The 22,090-nt window shown below is 39.9% G+C and overlaps 1 protein-coding gene across 1 annotated transcript in view; it reads right to left on the bottom strand.

Moving 5' to 3' along the window:
* The window catches only part of YWHAZ (tyrosine 3-monooxygenase/tryptophan 5-monooxygenase activation protein zeta), a 31,443-nt gene extending 11,047 nt beyond the window's left edge, over window positions 1-20,396 (bottom strand). The window contains exons 1-2 of the mRNA XM_028109598.2: window positions 20,305-20,396; window positions 17,142-17,446 (exon numbers count right to left, since the gene is read on the bottom strand). Coding sequence (XP_027965399.1) covers window positions 17,142-17,435 — 294 coding nt within the window. The 5' untranslated portion in view covers window positions 17,436-17,446; window positions 20,305-20,396. The remainder of the gene's footprint in view (window positions 1-17,141; window positions 17,447-20,304) is intronic.
* Between the last annotated feature and the right edge of the window lie 1,694 nt (window positions 20,397-22,090).

Raw genomic sequence — 22,090 nt, 5'->3', positions numbered from 1 at the left:
AACCATGAAACAAAGGGCAGGCTGACTACTGATGTACCTCCACTTACAAAATTCTTCATATAACATAGTACATTAACTTCCTAATCCAAATGTAATTAAAATGGAAAAGGATATTTAACTCAAACACGAAATTAAAGAACATCTTACACTCAAGCACCGAGGCTATACAATCCATATGAATCTTGCTAAAATATAATTTGATTAAAAAATTCACGGTATTGCCTCAGCAATTTAAAAATCTGCTTTTGATGACAACCACTGTCTTAAAGATACCATGGCCAAGATTTTCAAAAATATCTATGATTAATTTGCAAAATTAGAGTTAATGCATATTCTGACTTTATAGTCATCCTAACAAGGTAAAGTGGGATAGGAAGCAGCAAGATGCTATTAGAAGCCCATATTCAACATCTTTCTGTAAATGGTTCATAATCCAGTGCTAAATGATATGTTCTTAAGCACGGTATATATATATTTTTTAATATTTTATTTATTTGACAGAGAGAGACACAGCAAGAGCAGGAACACAAGCAGGGGGAGTGGAAGAGGGAGAAGCAGGCTTCCCGAGGAGCAGGGAACCCGATGTGGGGCTCGATCCCAGGACCCCGGGACCATGACCTGAGCCGAAGGCAGACGCTTAAAGACTGAACCACCCAGGTGCCCCAAATGATATGTTCTTAAGAGAAGACACTGAAACAATCTATCAATGGATAAATTAGTGACTCTTGAGATCTTAAAAAGATTTTTCTCTCTTTACAGGTACGATTAACCTCTTAGGTTGTGAAAACACTTAAGATATATGGTGTCAAGTAATGACTTCCCCCCCGCAAACCAGTCAATTTACCAGGGCAGAATATATTAGCAAGTTTCTAACACATGCTTTGATCAAAGAATGATCTACATACCATAAATGCTTTGACTTTGGAGTGTATTCAAATTAAGGAACCATATAAACATGTCATCTAGTTCTGACTGCCCTTCCTGGGGTAGGTTCAACCTGCCTTCTTCATTAACAAGAACTTAACGTTCAATCCTGGCTGTGGTCAAATATTTCTAATGAAAGGTTTATAAACTGAAAAATCTATCTCTATTCTACTGATATACCATACCATTAGTCCTTTAGTATGATTATAGTCTGAAATTAAGAGGAAGAGTAAAACATCACCTTTAGGCAACAATTAGACTAGAAACCACCTAAAACACCAAAACTACTACCTAAATTGGTAGCAAGACCCTCATCTCTGGGTATCCAAGCACTTCCTAGAGCATCAGCTTGGTGTAATAAAGCATAAACTCTAAAATCAGACAGACTTTGAATTCCTCTCTCATCATTAATTTTGAAATACTGAGCAAATTAATCTCTCAGAGCTAATCTATAAAACTAAATGAAAATCTAGTTATATAAAATGATCGACATGAAAATCTACCTCAAAAGGCTGCTAGGTCTAAATGAGAGTATAAATAGGAAAATCATAGCTCCTGACAGAGCAGGCACTCTGTTCAGATATAACATATGAGATCTTGACATTCAAAAATCTGCTTTAGTGGCTCTTGTAATCTCATTTTTAACACTTTGAGTTCAGTAATCTAAATTTGTGTAACTATTAAGAGGGGTAAAATAATGTGAGTTAATATACAGAAAGCATTTAGAACAGAAGAAGAAGGGATACCCTTTGGAGGACAGAACAGTCTAATCTGAACCAGCATTCTCTAACCAACTATTTTCTTTCAAGTCCTGTCTAAACTAATCAAGTAAATAAGTTATCATAGGAAATATCTGCATTATAGATAATTAACTTTAAAATGACACCTTAACCAGCCAACTCACCAACATCCCAGAAACCCACCTTAGTTCCAGACTCCCCCTCCTCTTATGTGATCTAATTTCCTTATGTTTAAAAAATGCTAACTTATTCCTCCCAACCATAGTACTTATTATTTCTCTCTAAACATACACTTCCGGGGTGCCTGGGTGGCTCAGCCAGTTAAGCATCTGCCTTCAGCTCAGGTCATAATCCCAGGGACCTGGGATCGAGCCCCGCATCGGGCTCCCTGCTCTTCCCTCTCCCTCCTGCTCCCCCTGCTTGTGCCTTCTCTCTCCAAATAAAAAAATCTTAAAAAAAAAAAAAGATACATATTCTAGAAAAAAACTAATAACAACAAATGCTCCATATTTAAGGTTTAAAGATTTTTGGTTTTAGGACTGCTTTATACTCATTAAAAAAATTTGGGGGGGCGCGTGGGTGGCTCAGTTGTTAAGCGTCTGCCTTCGGCTCGGGTCATGATGGATCAAGCCCCACATCCGGCTTCCTGCGGAGCAGAAACCTCTCCCCTTGGTTGTGTTCCCTCTCTTACTGTCAAATAAATAGATAAAATCTTAAAAAAAAAAAAAAATTGGAAAGCTGTCAAGATCATGGAAGTGGTGGATACAAGTTTTCCAAAATTCTCATTTGTGCTTCAAAGCTTAACTTTTATCACTGGTCACAAATACCATTTGTTTTCATTAAAGTGACAAGATCACTTCTTCATTTTCAAGATGTCTGCCAAATACTCAAGCCTAAATAACCATAGCTTGCCTGTCTGTCATTCTTTGAAGTAGAGAGTGTTCTGTGGGGTAAAATCAGGGAACAGCTAGTTCAGCTCACGATTCAATCACAAAAACTTTTCCTGGAGGTTAACTGTTAATACTTCTCATTATGCCTCACAGAATATTAAAAAGATTATCTACATAAGGGCTATTAATGATTTTATAGCTTCAAGGACAGTAAATAAAGCCAGTATCCACTCCCCCCCCCCACAAAAACTAGATGGGTGGTGGTGAGGAATACATAAATTACTAATACAGTATGGTCCCACTATCTTTATTAGTATTAGGACCAGCAGTTTTTGCATCAGTGCTAATGTCCACACAGTGAAGAATCAATGGTGACTCAGTATTATCATGAAATTAATTGTGACCTCAGGGACCCCCTCTAAAAGGAGTCCACACATGACTATTGATTTAAAGCAATCTGTGCTAAATACCATCCACCTTTAAATATCCAGCTCTAATTCTATGTTCTCCCTAAAGCTAATTCTCAAAACTATTCAGTTTAGGCCCCCACGTTTTCTATACCTCTAGTGTTCAGTGAAGAGCTTTTTTTTTTTTTTTAAGATTTTATTTATTTTAAAGACAGAGCAAGCAAGCAAATGAGTGAGCTAGCAGCACAAGCAGGGATTGGAGCAGAGGGAGAGGGACAAGCAGACTGTGCTGAGCAGAGCCCAACATGGGGCTCAATCCCACAACTCTCTAAGATCATGACCTGAGCTGAAATCAAGAGTTCGATGCTTAACCAACTGAGCCACCCAGGCACTGCAAGAGCTTTTAATTAAAGAAGAAAAAAGGAAATACCCTAATTTGTCAATAATGGACTAGTTAAATTATATTACACATATATACACATAAATTATAGTACACATATATAATGCTATAAAACATTTTAAAAATGAGGTGTGTGTCAATATGGAATAAAGCCTAAGACATACACCAAAGTGCCCATGTGTATGCACAAGTTAAAGAATACTTTGGGGAGTTTTTTGGTTTTGCTTGTTTCTTAAAGATTTTTTTTTTTTTAAGTACTCTCTATACCCAATGTGGGGTTTGAATTTACAACCCTGAAATCAAGAGTCCCATACCTAACTGAGTCAGCCAGGTGCCCTCAGAGTACTTTGTATATAATCCTAACTCATGTGTCTTCTTCAAGGATAGAATTGTTTGCATAGGAACCATAAATTCCCAGAAAGGTAAAAATAGAACTAAGGCTAACACAGATTACCTCTGAGCAGGTAGGACAAAACTCAGAAAATTTTTATTTTTTTTACTTCATATCCTATGCTCTATAACAACTAAATTATTATCCAGAGTAAAAATTTAATTTTATACCTTTAACTTTTCACATACATATCTATTCTTAACCTACTTATAGGCTCTTTAAAGAAACAAGTTTTATACATATTAGGCACTTAAATATTAAATCCTCAGGCTGCATTACATATGCATAATTCAAACAGTTTCATTTTAATAGAACAGAAGAAAGCTAGAATAATCTTGAGGAAATAAACTTAGTTCAGCAACCTAAAAACTATCAAAAGTCATCATCTTATCCAACTTCTAGTTAAAACATGATAGAAATTCTTAAGGTTGGTACTGTTAGATAATGATTATCCTGCAAAAAAGACAAAAAACAATATTCTGTTTTCTCTAAAGACCTAAGACATTGCTCCAAAATGACAAGTGTTTGGGTGTTATAAGCACATATACAGATGACCCTTGAACAGCATGGGTCCACCAAGAAGTGGGTTTTTTTTTTTTTTTTTTTTTACAGTATGGTACTATAAATGTATTTTCTGTTCCTTACGATTTTCTTAACACTATATATTTTCTCTAGTTTAATTTTAAGAATACAGTGTACAACACATGTAACATACAAAATATGTGTTAACAGACTGTTTATGTTACTGGTAAGGCTTCCAGCCAACAATAGGCTGTTAAGTTTTTGGGGAGTCAATAGTTATAGAATTCTCAACTGCATAGGGGGGTGGTCTGCACCCCAACCCCCATGTTGTTCAAGGGTCAACTATATTCAGAAACAGCGGCCAAGGGGAGGCTAGGTACGTATATATCCTAATATGCTTGCAAGACCCCTGGATAAGCTGCAGGGTTCTATGTAATGACCCTGAAAGGAGGCTAAGGGAGACAAAAATCCAGAGATTAAGTCTTCCTGCGTTTCACTCCAACATTAATTTCAAAACCTCCCTTCCAATTTTATCCCAGGAAAACTTCTCTAATGCACTTCCTATCCCACCACTATTCCTTAGATTTTCTTTAAACTCAAGGTCACTTTTTCTTCCTTTCTTAAATGAGCATCAATTTATAGACTAAGGGTCCTCAGACTAAAATCTAAAAAATTAACGAATACCCATTATTAAGTATACATTTATTTCAGCCCTAAAGAACAGTGACTATGCACTTAAATCACTGGCCTATGTGCTGTGATTTGGGCTTGCCAATTAGAATACACGAAGCCAGCTAGCTAGTGAACTATGTATTTCAAAGCAAAATTACAAGTTATAGAACTGGGGTATCTTCCCTTTTCAAAGAGTAATCCATCAGAAAATGACATAATCCATTTAGAAAGTACTTTGGCAAAATACATTCAGTTCATAACCTTTGACAAAACAATCATACTATGGGGCGTCTATCTTAAAAAATACTCAACTGATTAATAGTTTTGTATCATACGGTGTTTCTACAAGTCTTCAGTGGTTTAAATTCATGTCCTATCTAGATATCTTGGTTAAGTAACAGGACAGTATCACGTGTCTCCTAGAGGGCATTGTTATCACTTCCAGGAAATGGAATTCTTCCCAAAATGCACAATCTGAATTTTAAGAACTCACTGGAGAAATCCAAATTGAGGGACAGTCAACAGAATAAAAGGCCAGTACTCTGAATTAGGGAAAATAACAGGCCAGTACTCTGAAATTAGGGGTTATAAGTGGTACTATCTGTGAATAAATTCTCTAGGTTATATAGTTTATTTCATCAGTTATTTTACAAAATGCTAATTTTGATAATTATACTGTGGTTAGGGTAAAGGATATATGAGAAATACTTCATACTATTTTTCCAACTTTTTTTCCCCTAAGTTTGAAATTATTTCAAAATGAAAAGTTAAAAAATAAGGTAACTGGTTAGAAAGAATTTAACTACCATGTGTAAAAATAAAAAGGCTATTTTCCATTTTTGTAAAATATTATATAAAAATAAGTTTTAAAGAAAAATCCTTTTTAACAGTCACTCTTTCTAGAACATGACAATACCAGTGAGTTTGCTCTCCACCCTCAGACTATTTTTGTGCTCAATTGTATTTTTCAAATTTCCTTATTTGATTGGTAAAATTTGTATTTAGGAGAGAAACAGCACAAAAATAAGTGCTGATACGTTTGTAAACAAAAATATGAGGGGTAGAAAGGAGGCTCCCACTTTTTCTTAGAGAGTATTCCACTAATAGTACTAAATTTAATTTCCATTAAGATAAATATGCATGTTATTAGCAAATAGTAAATAGACCCAGAGTATCAAAGCAAAAGAACCCCTAATGAGACATTTACGGACCGCAATTTGAAAATATGCCTAGAGTAGGTCTCCTTTGACTTGACCTCACTAAATACGTGAATGGGAAAGATCAAGCTCCCATAACCCATTCCTGTTTTAGATTGTACTACCATGGCCCTCTCCTATGAAAACAAATGAAGAGAAGTCAGGATACAGATATTCTACTTTCATACAAATCATGTATGAAAAATGCCAGTCATTAAAAGAGAAAGGGGGGGGGCAGGAAATTGAGGCACAAAGGTTTTCACAAATGAGATTCTCATTTTCATTTAACTATAGAATCCTAAAATACAGTCTAAAACTGAAGCCACTGTTTTTAATGAAATTAAAGTGGTAATTTCATCCAGTTATTTCAATAATCCTCAATCCCTCCTAAAAACTCATGCATTTATAGCAAAGTAAACATGTCTCAATCTACAACTAAGGTCATATAATAAGAGACAAAGTGTTATGTTTATGGTATGACCTAACATAAATCATTAAACCTCTGAGCTTCAGTTTATCTGTGAAAATAAAAAATCTAGGATGGATGCTGCTTCAAACCTAAAATTCAATGGGTCAACTCCCAATTTATTTTATTATTTAGTTACAAAACTTGTAACATCTCCAAGTCATTTTTAATAACCTCAATAGGAAATCCAATTTTACAGCACATTGTATAAGTTCAAATTTCTAGTCTTGCACAATTCCCTTGTGTAAAGAATTTTCTCAGAACTTTCACTTTATTCTGCAGAGCGACTGAGCCTTTTATCATTCCTAAATCTAAAATTCTAAAAAGCAAGCAGGCTTTTTGTGGCAACTGGGGCCCACTGACTTGGAAATTAGCCTCTTGCTCCCCCTTGTGGCTGGAATGGCCTCTTTCAACTGCAACTTCATTTAGTTGCTTCCAACCAACCAATTAGAAAAATGCTCCACCAGAAATGCTAATGAATCAGGCCATGCCAAGAATTAATTTGCAGACATTTTGACTTAAACTCATCTTTTTTTTTTAAATTTGTTTTAAAGATTTTATTTATTTATTTGACAGAGATAGAGAGAGAGAGCACAAGTAGGCAGAGAGGCAGGCAGAGGGAGAGGGAGAAGCAGGCTCTCCACTGAGCAGGGAGCCCGACGCAGGACTCGATCCTGGCACTCCAGGATCATGACCTGAGCCGAAGGCAGTCGCTTAACCAACTGAGCCACCCAGGCACCCTAAACTCATCTTTCTATGCAATGTTGGCCTACAAGAGTAAAATTTTAGGTGTCCTATGAATGAGGTCATATAGTATGAAAAGACAGAGCCGCTTAACTTCAAGGATGGGATCACAGAGGAGTGTTAACCAATCACTTAGCTGAATGTACTTTCTATTAATAAATAAATGGCAAATCTTCACCATTTAACTTCTAAAAAATCAACAACAGAATGTGAGAAAACCAAGATATATTAGCCCTGGTGTTTAAGTAAATGTTAAAGCCAGCCTAAAATTTCATCCTAATTCCTGCTGAAAGCTAGAGTAGTTGCTCCTTAAATTTTCCCCAAAATGAATCAGAAGATACCTGCGGAAAACTTAAAACTGATAAAAAGCCCGGTGTTCTAAAACATTTTGTATGTATGTCTTTAAAAAATCACCTCGGTGGGGCGCCTGGGTGGCTCAGTCGTTAAGCGTCTGCCTTCAGCTCAGGTCATGGTCCCAGGGTCCCGGGGTCCCGGGGTCCCGGGGACCCCCCCCCCCCCCCGGGCACTGGGCTTCCTGCTCGGCAGGAAGCCTGCTTCTCCCTCTCCTGCTCCCCCTGCTTGTGTTCCCTCTCTCTGTCAAATAAAATCTTAAAAAATAAAGAAATAAATAAAAATAAATGAAAAATCACCTCGGTGAAAGGACTCAAAATAAATGGGATGAAAAACTGCTAAATTAAATCAGGTTCAGACAATGTCTGCCTTTGGATTCTTAATACTAGACAAAATAATCCCAGGATAATCAATGTTTTACCTCATATTCAAAATGTAGCTCCTAATGATAAAATGGTAAATGGTAGAAGGTACCAAAAAGAATTTATAGAGCACCAATTGATAACTGTTAAAACTGTTCTAACATGCTTGGGGGGCTTTCCTCCTCCTCCCCCGACGCAGAACCCTTTTTATAGTTGGCATCAACCTTGACCAGGGCTGACCACCAACCAAGGCCCCATTTCTCAGTATTTCCACCACAAAACACTTTTTGTTTAAAACACCTCATTTTTTATAGTGTTTTTTAATTTGCACATGCACACTGTATTATATTATTATAAACTCCCCAGTGGGACTAGATTTTATCAGTTGCTTTTTTAAAAAAGGTGAAGACCAGCTCTTTCATAGTTAACCAAACATGAAGTCTTTCTGTTGTATTATTTGGGTATGGGCCCACCTCCCTATAAGAGCAGGGACTTTTCATATTTATTATATCTATATATGTTTTTATAAATATGTATTATATGTATTTATTTTTCAATAACACAGGGAGCTTATAAAATAAATATTAAATATACGGAATTTACGCAATTAAAATTCTTACATTTAACATCAAAATTAATAAATCAAGTCACACTGAAGTGATATCAGAGGTACAAAAAAAGGTAAGCAGTATAGTTGCTTACCTTTAATAACACCACGGGTGTGTGTTAACTCAGTAATTCTCAAAACATCCTCAAAGTAGATACTATCACCATTCCCATTTTGAAGATGTGGAAATAGAGTCACAGAGATGGAATAACTTGCCCAAAGTCATAAAATGAGTAAAAATTTCAAACCCCAAAAGTTTGCATAGCCTGTGCTAGAGTAGTCTATCAACCCTTTAAAGGTAGTACACATTTTAGTTTCCTTTATTTTTAGAAAAATTACACAAGTTTATTCTTCAAGTCTTATCCCTGGGATCTAATTAAGTCTGACAAAAAGCCCCTCTATCAGATGAAAACAACCAAAGGAGAAACTGAAGGGAAAAGTCATTACTCATAGCAAAGAACACCATCACTTTAGATGTCTATTTCTGAACATCTTCCAAACACAGTAGTAAAGTACTCAAATTATTGAATTGAGAATTTGTTCTAAGTATACTACAGCCTGCCTATATATAATACTGCCCTCAACTGTCATTTTCACAGAATCGCATTTTAAAAGTAATGCATTTGGGGTAGGATTTCACCAAATGTACCTGGGTTAAATGTGGTCCAAGTATGTCTACGGCCTCCTAAACTCTGGGCAATGGTGTTTACTGTATGTTTTAAGAAGCAAAAAAATAACGAGCAGACAATTCGTGAGTCTTGGATCAACAAATAGGTTTTTCTCAGAAAAGCATTTGTAATTAATCAAAATGAGACACACTCAACTCAGACTGGGTTCCTTGGTAATACTAATTAAAAACAAAGAAACAAACAAAAAACCCTCTTAGATCCCAAAACTTGTTTTCAAGATAGGAATTAACCTCCACTAAAAAACGTTTTTAACTACTCATTAAACAATTCAAGTAAATGAAATCCCAATACAACAAAATTGGGCACTCCTTGAAAATTAAATGCAATAGGGTCTTTCCTACATTTTAAAAAAATGAACAGGCATACAGGTCAACCCAGTGAACAAAGTCTTATTTTGGTCTATTTAACTCTACATATTAACATTTGACAGACTGTCCTCACATTCTTGCCATCCTACCTGTGGCTAACACCGCTGTAAGCGTATCTTTATTTGGGGGAGAAGGGAAGAATGCTCATAACAAATTCTATCAAAAGAAAGTCACAAAAGTTTAGATGTTGAAACCTTTTAGTAATCTATTCGAGTGTAAACAAATGTGCACGTCCATATCACAGGATCATACTGATACCAAATCAGCTACACATCCATGCTTTGTTGCCTTAAGAGCCACACTGTAGCAGTAAATAAATAAGCCAACAGAAAACAAAAGTGAACTCTGACAAGATATAGGACTCTTCTACAGAGCGCCTGGGTGGCTCAGTTGGTTAAATGTCTGCCTTTAGCTCAGGTCATGATCCCAGGGTCCTGGGAGTGAGCCCTTCATTGGTCCCTCTGTCTGCAGCTCCCCCTGCTTGTGCTCTGTCATATAAATAAAATCTTTAAAAAAAAAAAAAAGAAAAAGACTATTCTATACCACATTACTACTTATGTCACATTACCTTACCAGAAAATGCACAACTAAATCAATGACAAATGACAACTGGTACATTTTTGCAGATAGAAGTTTTTCATTCAGAAAAGAACGAAGAATGACCTGTAGCACAGCAATATGCCTAATACAATACCCTGGAAACTGCTGATATATATGGTGGCTAAACACTCCATTCCTCCCAAGCCAAATTAAAATCTGTGCTACTTAAAAAATATTGATATGCTTAGTATCAAATTAAATACCACAAACATCAACCGTCCATTCTGTTTTCAAGGAGAATGAAGGAATGGAGCCAATCCTCTGAAGTTAGAAAAAGCAAAAACAAAAACAAGACTAAAGTAAATTCTAAAGCAGAATAATGAAGCAGAAACACTCAGGCCATAAAGATGGGAATTAGCAATGGCTTGTATCAGGGACAGTGGTAAGACCAAACTAGAGCCACAGGCTCTATGTACAGGATTTTGGCAAAGATCGAACAGAAGGACAGAAGAGAATCAGTGCTTTACAGAAATAATAAGAGCTGTATGCAGCACAGAACTGCCAAAATTAAGTCCACAGAAAGGAGAGGTAACTTCGAAAGAAAGATGAACTCTGGCTTTTGGCATATTGAAACTTAGAGCAATTCCAAATCCCCTAAAGAGCACTGTTTATTCTCAATGTAAAACCATCATGCTAATGAAAACTACAAGAACCAGGATGAAATCACAATAGGGATCTTAGAAATTCTAGGGGGAAAAAAAAATTCTAGCACCTATTATAATTTCAATGGACAAGTTTTTTTTAATGTGGCTGACATCAGAACATCTATAATTTTAACTTTTTTTTTTTTTTTAAGATTTTATTTATTTATTTGACAGAGAGAGACACAGTGAGAGAGGGAACACAAGCAGGGGGAGTGGGAGAGGGAGAAGCAGGCTTCCTGCGGAGCAGGGAGCCCGATGCGGGGCTTGATCCCAGGACCTGGAATCATGACCTGAGCCGAAGGCAGACGCTTAACGACTGAACCACCCAGGCGCCCCTATAATTTTAACTTTTTAAGAGAATTTCTCATATGCATATACATATACATTCTTCACTATGAATGTGCCAAAGATCACTTACTTTGGGATCAAAAATGTATAGTCAAATTAATCTCAATAGCCCAGTAAAATTTAACTCAGTATTATAAAGGCAAAACTATTTCACATACAGGGCTCCCTTTATATGCTAGAACCACTTACCAGATATGAAAAGATACTATATTTATGGGGGGAAAAAACCCCTAAGTCTTTCATAGGTTAAAGCCCCAAGCATAAAAACAAGATTAATGTATAAACAATGGTTAACTATATATCCATTATATGGGCACTGAGAATCTACTCTGATATTAGAAGAAAATGAGTCCAAAGAATCAGATCAAATCTTCAAAAAATTTATAAAATTATAAAAGCTGATTTTCCTTATAAAAACAACTATGTTTTGCATTTCTACCAATCTACCTTCTAAGAGGCAGAATCTGGTGTCACTTTCCAGGGCCTTAAGTTTTTCCATGGCCTCTGATGTCCCCCACTCCTTAGTTTATAACATTATACCAGGTATGTATAATAGTATAGTATAATCTAGCCAGTACCCATCTCTCCTAGTCTCATCTCTTGTAAAATTATTGAAAAAGCCTTTTAAAGGAAGCAATGTTGCCCCCACCGAATGTTCTAAGAGAATGATCTAGAATGCAACAACTCTTCTGCAAACCCTTAAGTGCTGGATTAACCAAATTTCACTTAAGTGATAACCTAGATTACACTATATTCTTCACTTCTAGGTAAGCAAACCCGACAATGCCCATGACTTAGACTAAATGCTTGAGGATAGACTTTTCAGCTACTCTCTGGACTCCCCCTCAGCTTCTATCAGCAGTTATTGATATTTGTTAAGGTATCCGACTAATAGTCTGATATTTGTTTCCAAAACCATGCCACTATACTGGCTATAATTACTTAAAATGTTATGTTATTTAAATGTTAGGATACACAAGTGTGAAAAGATATGTTACTATGAAAACTAAATGGAGTGCTTTGGAAGAGGACTTTTTTGGGGGGGGTGAGGAAACAACTAGTTTTTAAAGAGAGTTACATACAGAAAAATAGCGTGGGTTGGACAACTAAAAGATTAGAAAAAATTACACATTTCTAGAGGGACTGTGAACTGATTGCTTACCAAACATTTAAATTCTCACTCTACTATGCAGCCTCAAACTGTATTTTATAAAGGATACATCATTGATAGGGGTAGTTAGCAAATTATTTGAAAAGGCCTTTGCCTCACATTAAAAATGGACAAATGAACATATACATCTGTATTTTAATTTAAAACAAATGTTTAAAACAAGTATGATCATATAAACAACTTTTCAGTTAACCAATTAGGATGCTTCTATTGTACCACTAATGAGGTGTTACCACTAGGATTTCTTTACTAGTAAAGCTGAGTGTTCTTAAAAGAACAAATGAAAAGCAAAATTACTCTTGGTGAGCTATTATAACTCAAAGGGAGCTTATTTTCCACCTTTCTAATTCAAAATGCCTCTGTGGGGGCCACATACAATTTCTTCCTTTTTCTTGGGTAGATTAAGTGTTGAATCATTGTAAGTGTGCCTGTACTTCCTATTCTTGAGATTTTAACTCGGGTTTTTCACTCTAAGTCCAATTTCGAATCCTTTAAACTTTTCCTCTTAGTTCACTTTTAACACACTAATCATCATCTTCACAGCTCACCACTAAAACTAAGCATCTCCATCTTTTACTAGAACAGGTAGAAAGGCATTCTTAGTGAAGTACTGCTATACTGAAAAAGGATAGGTAGCCTGTTGCTCTTAAATTGGTTATTCTTCCCCTTTCCACCAAAGAGCAACCACCTGCCTTTCTATTTTCATTCCTTTATTTCCTTTCATTTTCACATCACACACCTCAGACTTTCCAACTGTATAAAATACCTCACCAGGTGCAATACTTACTGCTTATGACAACTCTCCAAAAATAATGAATTTTATTATCAAGAGTCTGTCCAATGTATTCCTCCCTGGAAGAGACTGTATCTCCTTTGCAACAGAAGGTCTTTCTATTTTCAAACATACCAAAAGCCATTTGAAAAAACATGTAAATATATTAAGTAGTAAAGATGAGTATAATACTGCAGAATTCTTTTAAGAAGCCCTTATTCCAATAAATAAGCTGCCTAGTGGTTGTCAGCTTACAATTCCATATAGTGGTTTTTAAAGCAAAAGGCACATAATATATTCAGACCAGCAAAGCCCCCAAAGCTACCTGGTTTCCTAGCTTGTTCCTGCTTAATGGCAGTTCTGTAGTCTACAGATAAAAACCAGTGCCCAGCAACCACATCTTAAAACTGCCTGAGGCAAATAAAAATGTGGAGCATAATAAAATGGAACTTAAGTTAACTGAGTAACTATTACTATTATTCAACTACTGTTGCCAACTGTTACAGATGCTACATTCAAGATTTTACTGCTTCACCTCCTATAAGCTGTTTTTTGTCTTATACCAGTGGCTTTCAGATTTTTTAATGAAACTCTGGAAAATTTACTAGTCAAAATGGACCCTCTGCCCCACAAAAATACAGTTTTTAAGGCTTCCTGGATCTTTTAAATCCCATTCCTGGACTCTAGAGTTAAGAGACTCCTGATTTTCATTCTCCATAACAATCCTATGGGGTAGACATTACTGTCATTTAATTGAACTCAGTTTTCTCAGAGGAACTGCCTATTTTCCTTAGGCCTTGTAAGTATTAGGTGGTAAAAAGCTGGTCTGACTCAAAATGTGGTGTTCTTTTCACACCACTACATTCTTCTTTGAACTGGAATTAGGTTTTCTAGTATGTATTTTGTCATTTCATGTTCAAGACAAAACTATCCAGTTTTTGGCTGCTTCTTGTGGATTTATGCAGAGGAGGTAGTAGAAATCACTAGTGTTGAGTCCTTACCCTACTACCAAGAGAACTTCTGGTCTAAGACGTGGCAGGAAAGGCAGATTGCATTAGTTCACATGCTGCAAACTTCAAATTAACAACACAAGGAAGAACCCCAAGTTCTCTTGCGAAAAGAGAAGTCCATGTTGTGAAGAACATGCCTGTGACCATTTTCCACAATAATGCTCTATAACTCTTACACAAAGTAACAAGACTACCCTTTCTCTGTTTAATAAATGGTATTAATTAAACACTTGATAAACGCTTATACCAGAATGGCAGTAACCATTTAATAAAAGACTAAAGAGCTCTTCAGAAAAACTTAGCTCCTTTTTATGGGAAGAGGCCTTGGCCAGTATGATGCAGGTGCTCAATAGAACAATGAAGTCTGTTCCATTACTGATGCAACTGATCAGTAACATTAATTCTGAAAAGGGATTACCTGCCTATTTTTCTCAAACGGGGGGGGGTGAGGGGAGTCAAAGTTCAGAAAAAAACTAGAATAAAGATTGTGGTATTTTTTTACCATGTAAGACCTTAGAATATAATTAAGGCAAACTTTCCCTAATCATCAAATACATCAAAAAGTTTTTTCTCTAGGAGAAATGTCAGTTCTGCTCTATTTTACCCATTTTACTCAAAGAGGGAAAAGGAATTTTATGCAAGATGTTTCCAGCCAACATGACCTGTTTGAAAAAAGATGATGGGTCTACTTGAAAAAGAACCACAGTATATGTAAATACCAAATTTTCCCAAGATGAAACAGAAAAGGCCTTGGAAAATTAGCAGTGCCGCTGACCTAGTTCTATTATCCTCTTTTCTGAAGAAGCCTTTTTGTTCATTTACTCAGCAAATACTTAAGCAGATACTATATGTTAGGAAGCATGAACTATGCAAAGATCAGTAACAGAGCTAAAAGATCTGCTTTTAGATCACTAAAAGACCAAGGCTGGAAGCAAAAATGTGTTTAGCTTTGGTATGGGAAAGCAATTATACTTTCATTTATCTACACTCTCAAGGTGGAAATTTCATTTAGACTGAGAGGCCAGTACTATTCTGAAGGAGAACATTGAGAGTCACTAATATCAAATCCCCTTAATAATCATATCAACAAAGAAGCTATGAAGAGATTAATCTAGTTATTACCATCCACTGATCATATGCAGTATTTTTTTTTTTTTTGATAAGGAAACCAAAGGGAAGCAAAGTTAAAACTGCTATAGTCTTTTCCTAGAAAAATCCTCGCATTGACAGGAGCTTTTATACTTTGTGTAGGAAAAACATGCAAATACCTACCTGGAATAGCAAAGAAGCTTGTTAGTAAAGAATAAATGTAACTACATCCCCTTTTATTCCTAAGATTGGCTTTTGTCTTAAGTTATAACTCAACAATTCTTTGAAACCAAAATAAAAATTATCAGGTGTAATAGTTGGAGGAAAAACACCAGCACAAACAAAATTCAGTAACATCTACAGAGGTATTAGTCCGCATAGAGAGCAAGGGAGAAAAAAACCCAACACGTTTTATTATAGAAAGACGTATTTTCGAATTTTAAGTATTATTACCCTAGCAAATCACAAGATAAACATGTTATTTAGCCTTAATAAAAACACAGATTTCCTTTCCCACCTTAGAAATAAATGACTCCTATTAAAGATTTAAAAGAAAAAAAACAAAACAAAAACAAAACAAAACCCCAAAACCCCACCCAAGACAGACACTACATAAGAAAACTTTGTGAGCCCACGTTAAGATAAAAAAATACTGTTCTTTGAAATACAGCCTAAAGAAAATATCATTTGAGAATAATTTAGGACTTAAACTATCCCATTAGTAATTAAAAACTTGTGTAAAGGAATCTTAATACCAACACAACTTTCACAAAAGCCCTAAGCCTAAAACAACAGAAATAATCCTATGTTGCTCATTAGAGTACCCCTTGCATGAACAAGTTTCAAGTTAAGTGTGCACCTGGATTTCTGAGTCCCAGAACCAGTAACCTGTCCAGAGAAATTGGGATACTCTCTCTCTATATAAGTGCCCCGCCCTACTGAGTGAGACCCAAGTCCTGTAGGTAATCATTTAGTAAAATCACTCCTGGTTCATTAAAAAGGAAAAGTATTAATGTATATGTTATATGCTAAATGACTGGATCTCCTAACCAATTTATCCTAAGATTTAAACTTTTCTGAATGAGAAAGCTATCATTTCTAAGATTGATTAAAATTAGCTAAAATGCAATGTTCAATTCTTTTAAGCTTTTTAGAGAAGGAGTGCTTCAACGACAGTATGTACTAAATTCTTAAAATACTTCTTGATTGAACCTAGAAAAATCAAGTATGAGTTATTCATAATCTTTTATTGTGATGGTCCATGTTCAAAGTTGACTTCTAATACTTAAATGCAGGAAGAGGCAAAAAGCAACTCTGAAGCCACAGTTTTCCGTATAGCTGATTCATTATATTTTAGTGGCTAACCCAGGGAAGGATATTATGTCTACAATGAGTCTCCTACTACATCTCTTACATAAAACAAGGTATGTAAAATTCCTGTATCCGCAGATGTACAGTTAAGAAAATGAGCTCTATTAACTGTTACAAATACCTTAACCATAACTGAAATGATAATAGTTTATTTTTTCAATTAGCACAAAATACACTGGTCTTTTTTAGTCTACCTGACCTGATAATCAGTACTGCATTTATTTTATACCAATTTACCTACAACTGTTTTAATACCTTTTAGAATGACACCCTGAAGACTTCAAAATTTAGAACATGCAATTTTTTAAAGAAAAAGAAAAACCAAAGACAGAAAAAGTTGAAAGTAACACTTGACATTCATTACAGGAGCCCTATATTATAATGAAGCTAGTCTGAATGATTCTCACCAGTACATCATTGCAGATATCTCTTAGCTCGGTCTCAATTTTCTCTCTGTATTCTCGAGCCATCTGCTGTTTTTTCTCAGCACCTTCCGTCTTTTGCTCAATACTTGAGACGACCCTCCAAGATGACCTACGGGCTCCTACAACATTTTTATAAGCAACTGAGAGAAGATTCCTCTCCTCATTGGATAATTCAGCTCCTTGCTCAGTTACAGACTTCATGCAGGCTGCCATGTCATCATATCGCTCAGCCTGCTCGGCCAGTTTGGCCTTCTGCACCAGCTCATTTTTATCCATGACTGGATGTTCTGCAGGGAAAAAAAGTAGCATTTAGATTTTTCCATCGAAATAAAGACTCAAATTATACCTTCTGTAAATAAGTTATATGAACACTTCAAACTTTAATGCCTACGGAAGAGTCTTTATATGACGAATTTAATGCAGCCTCACAAAAGGATGACCAGAATAGGAAAAAAAAGGGAGATGGCATACTCAGCATTCAGGGGACAAATTTAAAGCCATAAATATAATGCAAATGAGAAGCAAAACTAAAATTGCATTACACCATCTTTGTTCAGAAGATCCTAATTTCACATAAAGCCAAAGCACATTTGGTAAAGAGGCTACCTTAAAATCCAACCCTTACCTTACTTGGCCAAAATCTCAATTCCAATTTTCAGTACCGTAAGTAATCCAAAATTAAGCAGTTGTGTTTTTTTAGTGAAAGCACTGTCGACGAACAACATTACAACCTCTACCGTACTTCCACAGAATCATGATTCAGGTCAGTGTAATGTAACTCATGTCTTTTTACTTTAACAATACCTACTATTCTTGTCAGAAGTGTTTAAGTTTATATTTTATTGGTATTACCCCCACCCCAATTGCCAGCTGATCACAGCATGACAATTTTCTGGGAGAATAGGCCAAATTGCTTGATTTAAGGCATTCTGAATATAAAACAAGCACCCACAATCGCTAACAGATCCTAAAGCCTCATTACCTGTACCTTGTTATATGCATACATGCTTAAAAAATACATCCATGAGTCCTACAACTTACCATCATACATGAACACTAAAATGTGTATATTAAGTGCTTCTAGTGTGGTGTTTTCTATGTCATTGCTCCAGTTTAAATATAAAATTACAGTGTTTCTAGTAGTCAAAATTTAATTGTCACTTAAGCTGCCTTTACCATAACTTCTCACCTAATTCTTTCAAAGCTCCCTAGACCTTTTAATTTACCCATTATTTTCCTTAAAGATATCCTCTTGAAAGGTGCTAAAACAGCACAGAAAGATACTAAGCCATACACTGATCCCACAGAATAAGTGATTTTAAAGATAAATAGCCTGAAGTGCACTATTAAAAGGTGAACAGAGGAGCCACTGTCACTATACGAACTGATTCCCCAGTATCACATCCTTTACCTTCCCAGGGAAATCCCATAATACCTTTTTTTTAAAGCAAAATCGAACAGGGTAAAAAAGTAATCAGCTAGCTTATTTGTGAGGTATACCACGTCAATGCAAAACTATTTAAAATTTATGATCTCATACCCCCCCACACAAACACACCCCTGAAATTACTAATTTTTCCCTTAGGAACTCAAAACGCTCTCAGGTTAATGCTGCTTCTAACGAAAAATTATCAAAAACCAGTACAAAGGTTTCTCTCCCCAACCCCTCGGGTACAAGGGGAAGTGCATTTCTCACAGAGTAGTACTCCAAGGCCTCGCCTCTGTATTGCGGAGAGGACTCGCCGCACCCATTTTAACCCTTAACCAAAGTTAAGACGTCGACCGAGGTCAAACGAACACGGACAGACCTTGACTCTAAAGTGCAAATCCTTCCGTGCGCGCTATCCGCAACCACCCCTCCTTGGCTCCGCCCAAGTCCCCGATTCTCCCTCTTTGTCATGGCGGATCTGTGTCAAGGAGCCCAACCTACTGCTGAGTGCTAATTCCCCCACCAGAGCGAGAGGGAGGAGCAGCGCGCCCCCGCCCGAGCCGGGGGAAGGGGGGGAGCCGCCCGCCCGCCCGGGGGGCAGAGACGCCAGCGCCGCCCGCAGAAGCGGAACCACGACCGGCCGGGCGGCGGACACACCCCACTCTCCCACCCGCGTCTCCTCCGCCACCGGACACCGCTGGTGCTCATTTAGTCTATAAGGACCCGACAGCTGCAGCAGGTGGGGGAGGGGGCAAGAGCCACACCCAGGCGAGCTGGGCCACCGCCGGCTGTTACGCTCAGCCTCAGCCGCCCCGAGAGGAGAACAGCGTCTAAAAAGCCAGCACGGGGACCCTCCCGTTCAAGCCCACCGGGCAGGCGAGCCAGACGCCGGCCCACCGCCTTCCCCATTCTCTTCTTTATCCCCACCTGGGCTCGGAGCCCCCCCCCCTCACCCTGAGGGGAAACAAAAACAAAAAAAACCTCACCGCAGCCCCATCCCCCACCCCACTGAGGAACCCAGGAAATTCGGCCCCAGGTCCCGGGCCAGCCCCAACCCAGAGCCCGTTCCCCCTCGTGCCAGAAACGAGGCCTCGCCCTAGAGTACCTGGCGGGCGCCTCCGGGCCGGCCTCGGCTCGCGGCCCGGTCCCCAGGCCCAGCCCTGCTGCCGCGCCGCCGCCCGGGTGGGGGAGGGCTGGGTGCCGTCGCCGCAGCGCGGGGCGCGGAGGCTGCGCCGAGGAGCGGGCGGGAGAGGCAGGGGGAGGGGAGGGCGGCGAGGGGAGGGGGCGGCCTCACCTGCGCCACTGCAATGCCCGCAGCCGCCGAGTCATTAATCTCGGGCGGGAGCGGGGCGGCGAGGAGGAAGGGGCGCGGGTGGGAACGGATCGCGCCCAAGGGAGCCTCGGCCACCCCCGGGAGCCGGCGACCGGGCGGCTCCCCGGGGACCCCGCGTGTGGGCGCCCTTTCCACCCCGGGAACGGGCGCTTATCGGGGCCAAGGCGTCGATCCGGAAGCAAGTAGCCCGAGGCGGCCGCGAGCCGCCCGCCCGAACCCAGCGGAAAAGCCGCCGCCCGAGGAGACTCCGCCTCAGCCCAGCGCCGCTACCGCCGGGCGAGCGGGGCGGAGGGGCTGTGGAGCGGAGACGGCCCCCACGCTTTCGGATACTTGGTCTGGGAAAGGAAGGAGTGAGACTAGGCGGCGGCGGCCGGGTCCCTTACCTGTGTCCGGAGTGGGTGGCGGCGGACGGACGGGGGCTCAGCAGTCTCTGGGCGGCAGCGGCGAGGCTGAGACTCTGTCCGTGGATCTCGCTGCTCACAGGCTACAGCGGCTCCGCAGACACGGGGTTTCCTCCAATCACCAGCCCCGACAGCAGGGGCACCACACGCACGATGACGTCAAACGCTGCTATGGCAACCGTTGATTGGTGCCCACAGCTCTGGGGGCCCAGTGCAACCGCCGCTCCCTAGCGCGCGCGTCCTGCCCGCCCGCGCTAGAGGGCGAGCGGAGGAGCGTACCACTTATCCCGCTACCAACGCTCCTCCCCGCCCCGCTCAGCTTCCAACTTCTCTGCTCTTGGGAGAGTGAGCCTGGGCAGGAAGCTCCTTCCTTTTTCCTTCCCACCACTGCCTTCCTACCTCGCCTTCTCGAATCGCCCGTAACCTCCACAGGCTCACTCTTCCTCTAAACCAGCAAGGAAATTCCTCCCCACCCCCACCTTAGCTTTCCGTGCGGCCCTTCTGCGCCTGCGCCAGTCACTCCCTCTAGAAGGGGCTCCGGTTCAGCAACATCCGGGACCTTTCACATCCCCCCCAACCCCTCCCCGCGCCCAGGCCCGCCCCGCCCTCCGTGCTTCGCGGTGGTAACTGCCTCCTGGGTCGTCCCGGGGCTGGATTACGCGAGTGGCTCCGCCGCTCTGGCATTGTGATCAGTATTTGGGGGTGGCGGGGGAGGGCGCGGTCAGACGGTCGGGGAGGGGCGGTGTGGCGCGCTAACCCCCAGCCCGCGGCACCCGGTCGCCAGGCGGGGTCAACCTGAGCGCACGGCCCCTCCCTTCCTCCCTTCCGCCGCGGCTTTTACCTGCTGGCTCGCGGAAAGCGGCCTTAGACCTTTTAAGGCTCGGAATAGAGAGTGAGGAATCGGGCCCCGGAGTATGGGCTGAGTGACGGGGAAGTTTTCCAATAGGGGACTCGGGATCTGTGCGCAGTGACAGCTGCGAGGGGACAATGGGGGCGCGAAGTGGGGGTGAGGTGGGTCGGGTGCGGCGGAGCTGGTGGGAGGTGAGGCCGCCTATAGCTCCCGCGGGGAAACGGCAACCTTCTTAGATGGAGGGTTCGGGTGATCGTGGAGGCCTTAGCATGAAGAGAGGCAAAGAACAGAGGTTGGCCCGTACCGACTCGTTTCTCGTAGATTAGATTTTTCTATCCAAATAAAGCGTCCACTGGAAGACTTCATGTTGCAGTGATTTTAAAATATAAAGATCACTACCTGCTTTCTCCTGAAGCAAGGTTTGAGGGACGTGGTAGTTCCCAGGGCCCCCGTTGACCCAGCTGGCAGTGGAGCAAGGACCTGGAGCCAGGAAGAGGGGGAAAGAGAAGAGCGGAAATTGCAGGTGCCATACAAACCGGCCAGCCCAAAACGGTAGAGCCTCCACCCAGTCAACTTAAGGAAGTTCAAAGAGATACATGAACAGTGTAAAATGCCTCTGCCTCTTCTCCCTTTAAATGTTAGAGCTAAGAAAAGACTAGTGCTGGGATGACCTGCAAAACCAGATGCAAAAGTAATCTAGAGTTTATAGTTAGCAATGAGAACTCAGAACTCTCCCTTACTACCCCTTTGCAAACTCCATTTTGGCCTTATTGAGTTTTCCAACATAGCCTTTTTTAAAATCATTTTCCCCTCATCCTGATAAGTATACTCTTTAATGCCCATTCCCTATTTTCCCCATCTCCCACCCACCTCCGCTATGGTAACCATCAGTTTGTTGTTCTTTGTAGTCAAGAGTAT

Source organism: Eumetopias jubatus, unplaced genomic scaffold (genome assembly GCF_037043125.1).
Source record: "Eumetopias jubatus isolate StellerSeaLion01/CBP00866 unplaced genomic scaffold, mEumJub1_p1.0 scaffold_4, whole genome shotgun sequence".
Lineage (NCBI taxonomy): Eukaryota > Metazoa > Chordata > Mammalia > Carnivora > Otariidae > Eumetopias > Eumetopias jubatus.
Note: the sequence above shows the minus strand (reverse complement) of the source record. Positions and strands in the feature narration are given on the sequence as shown.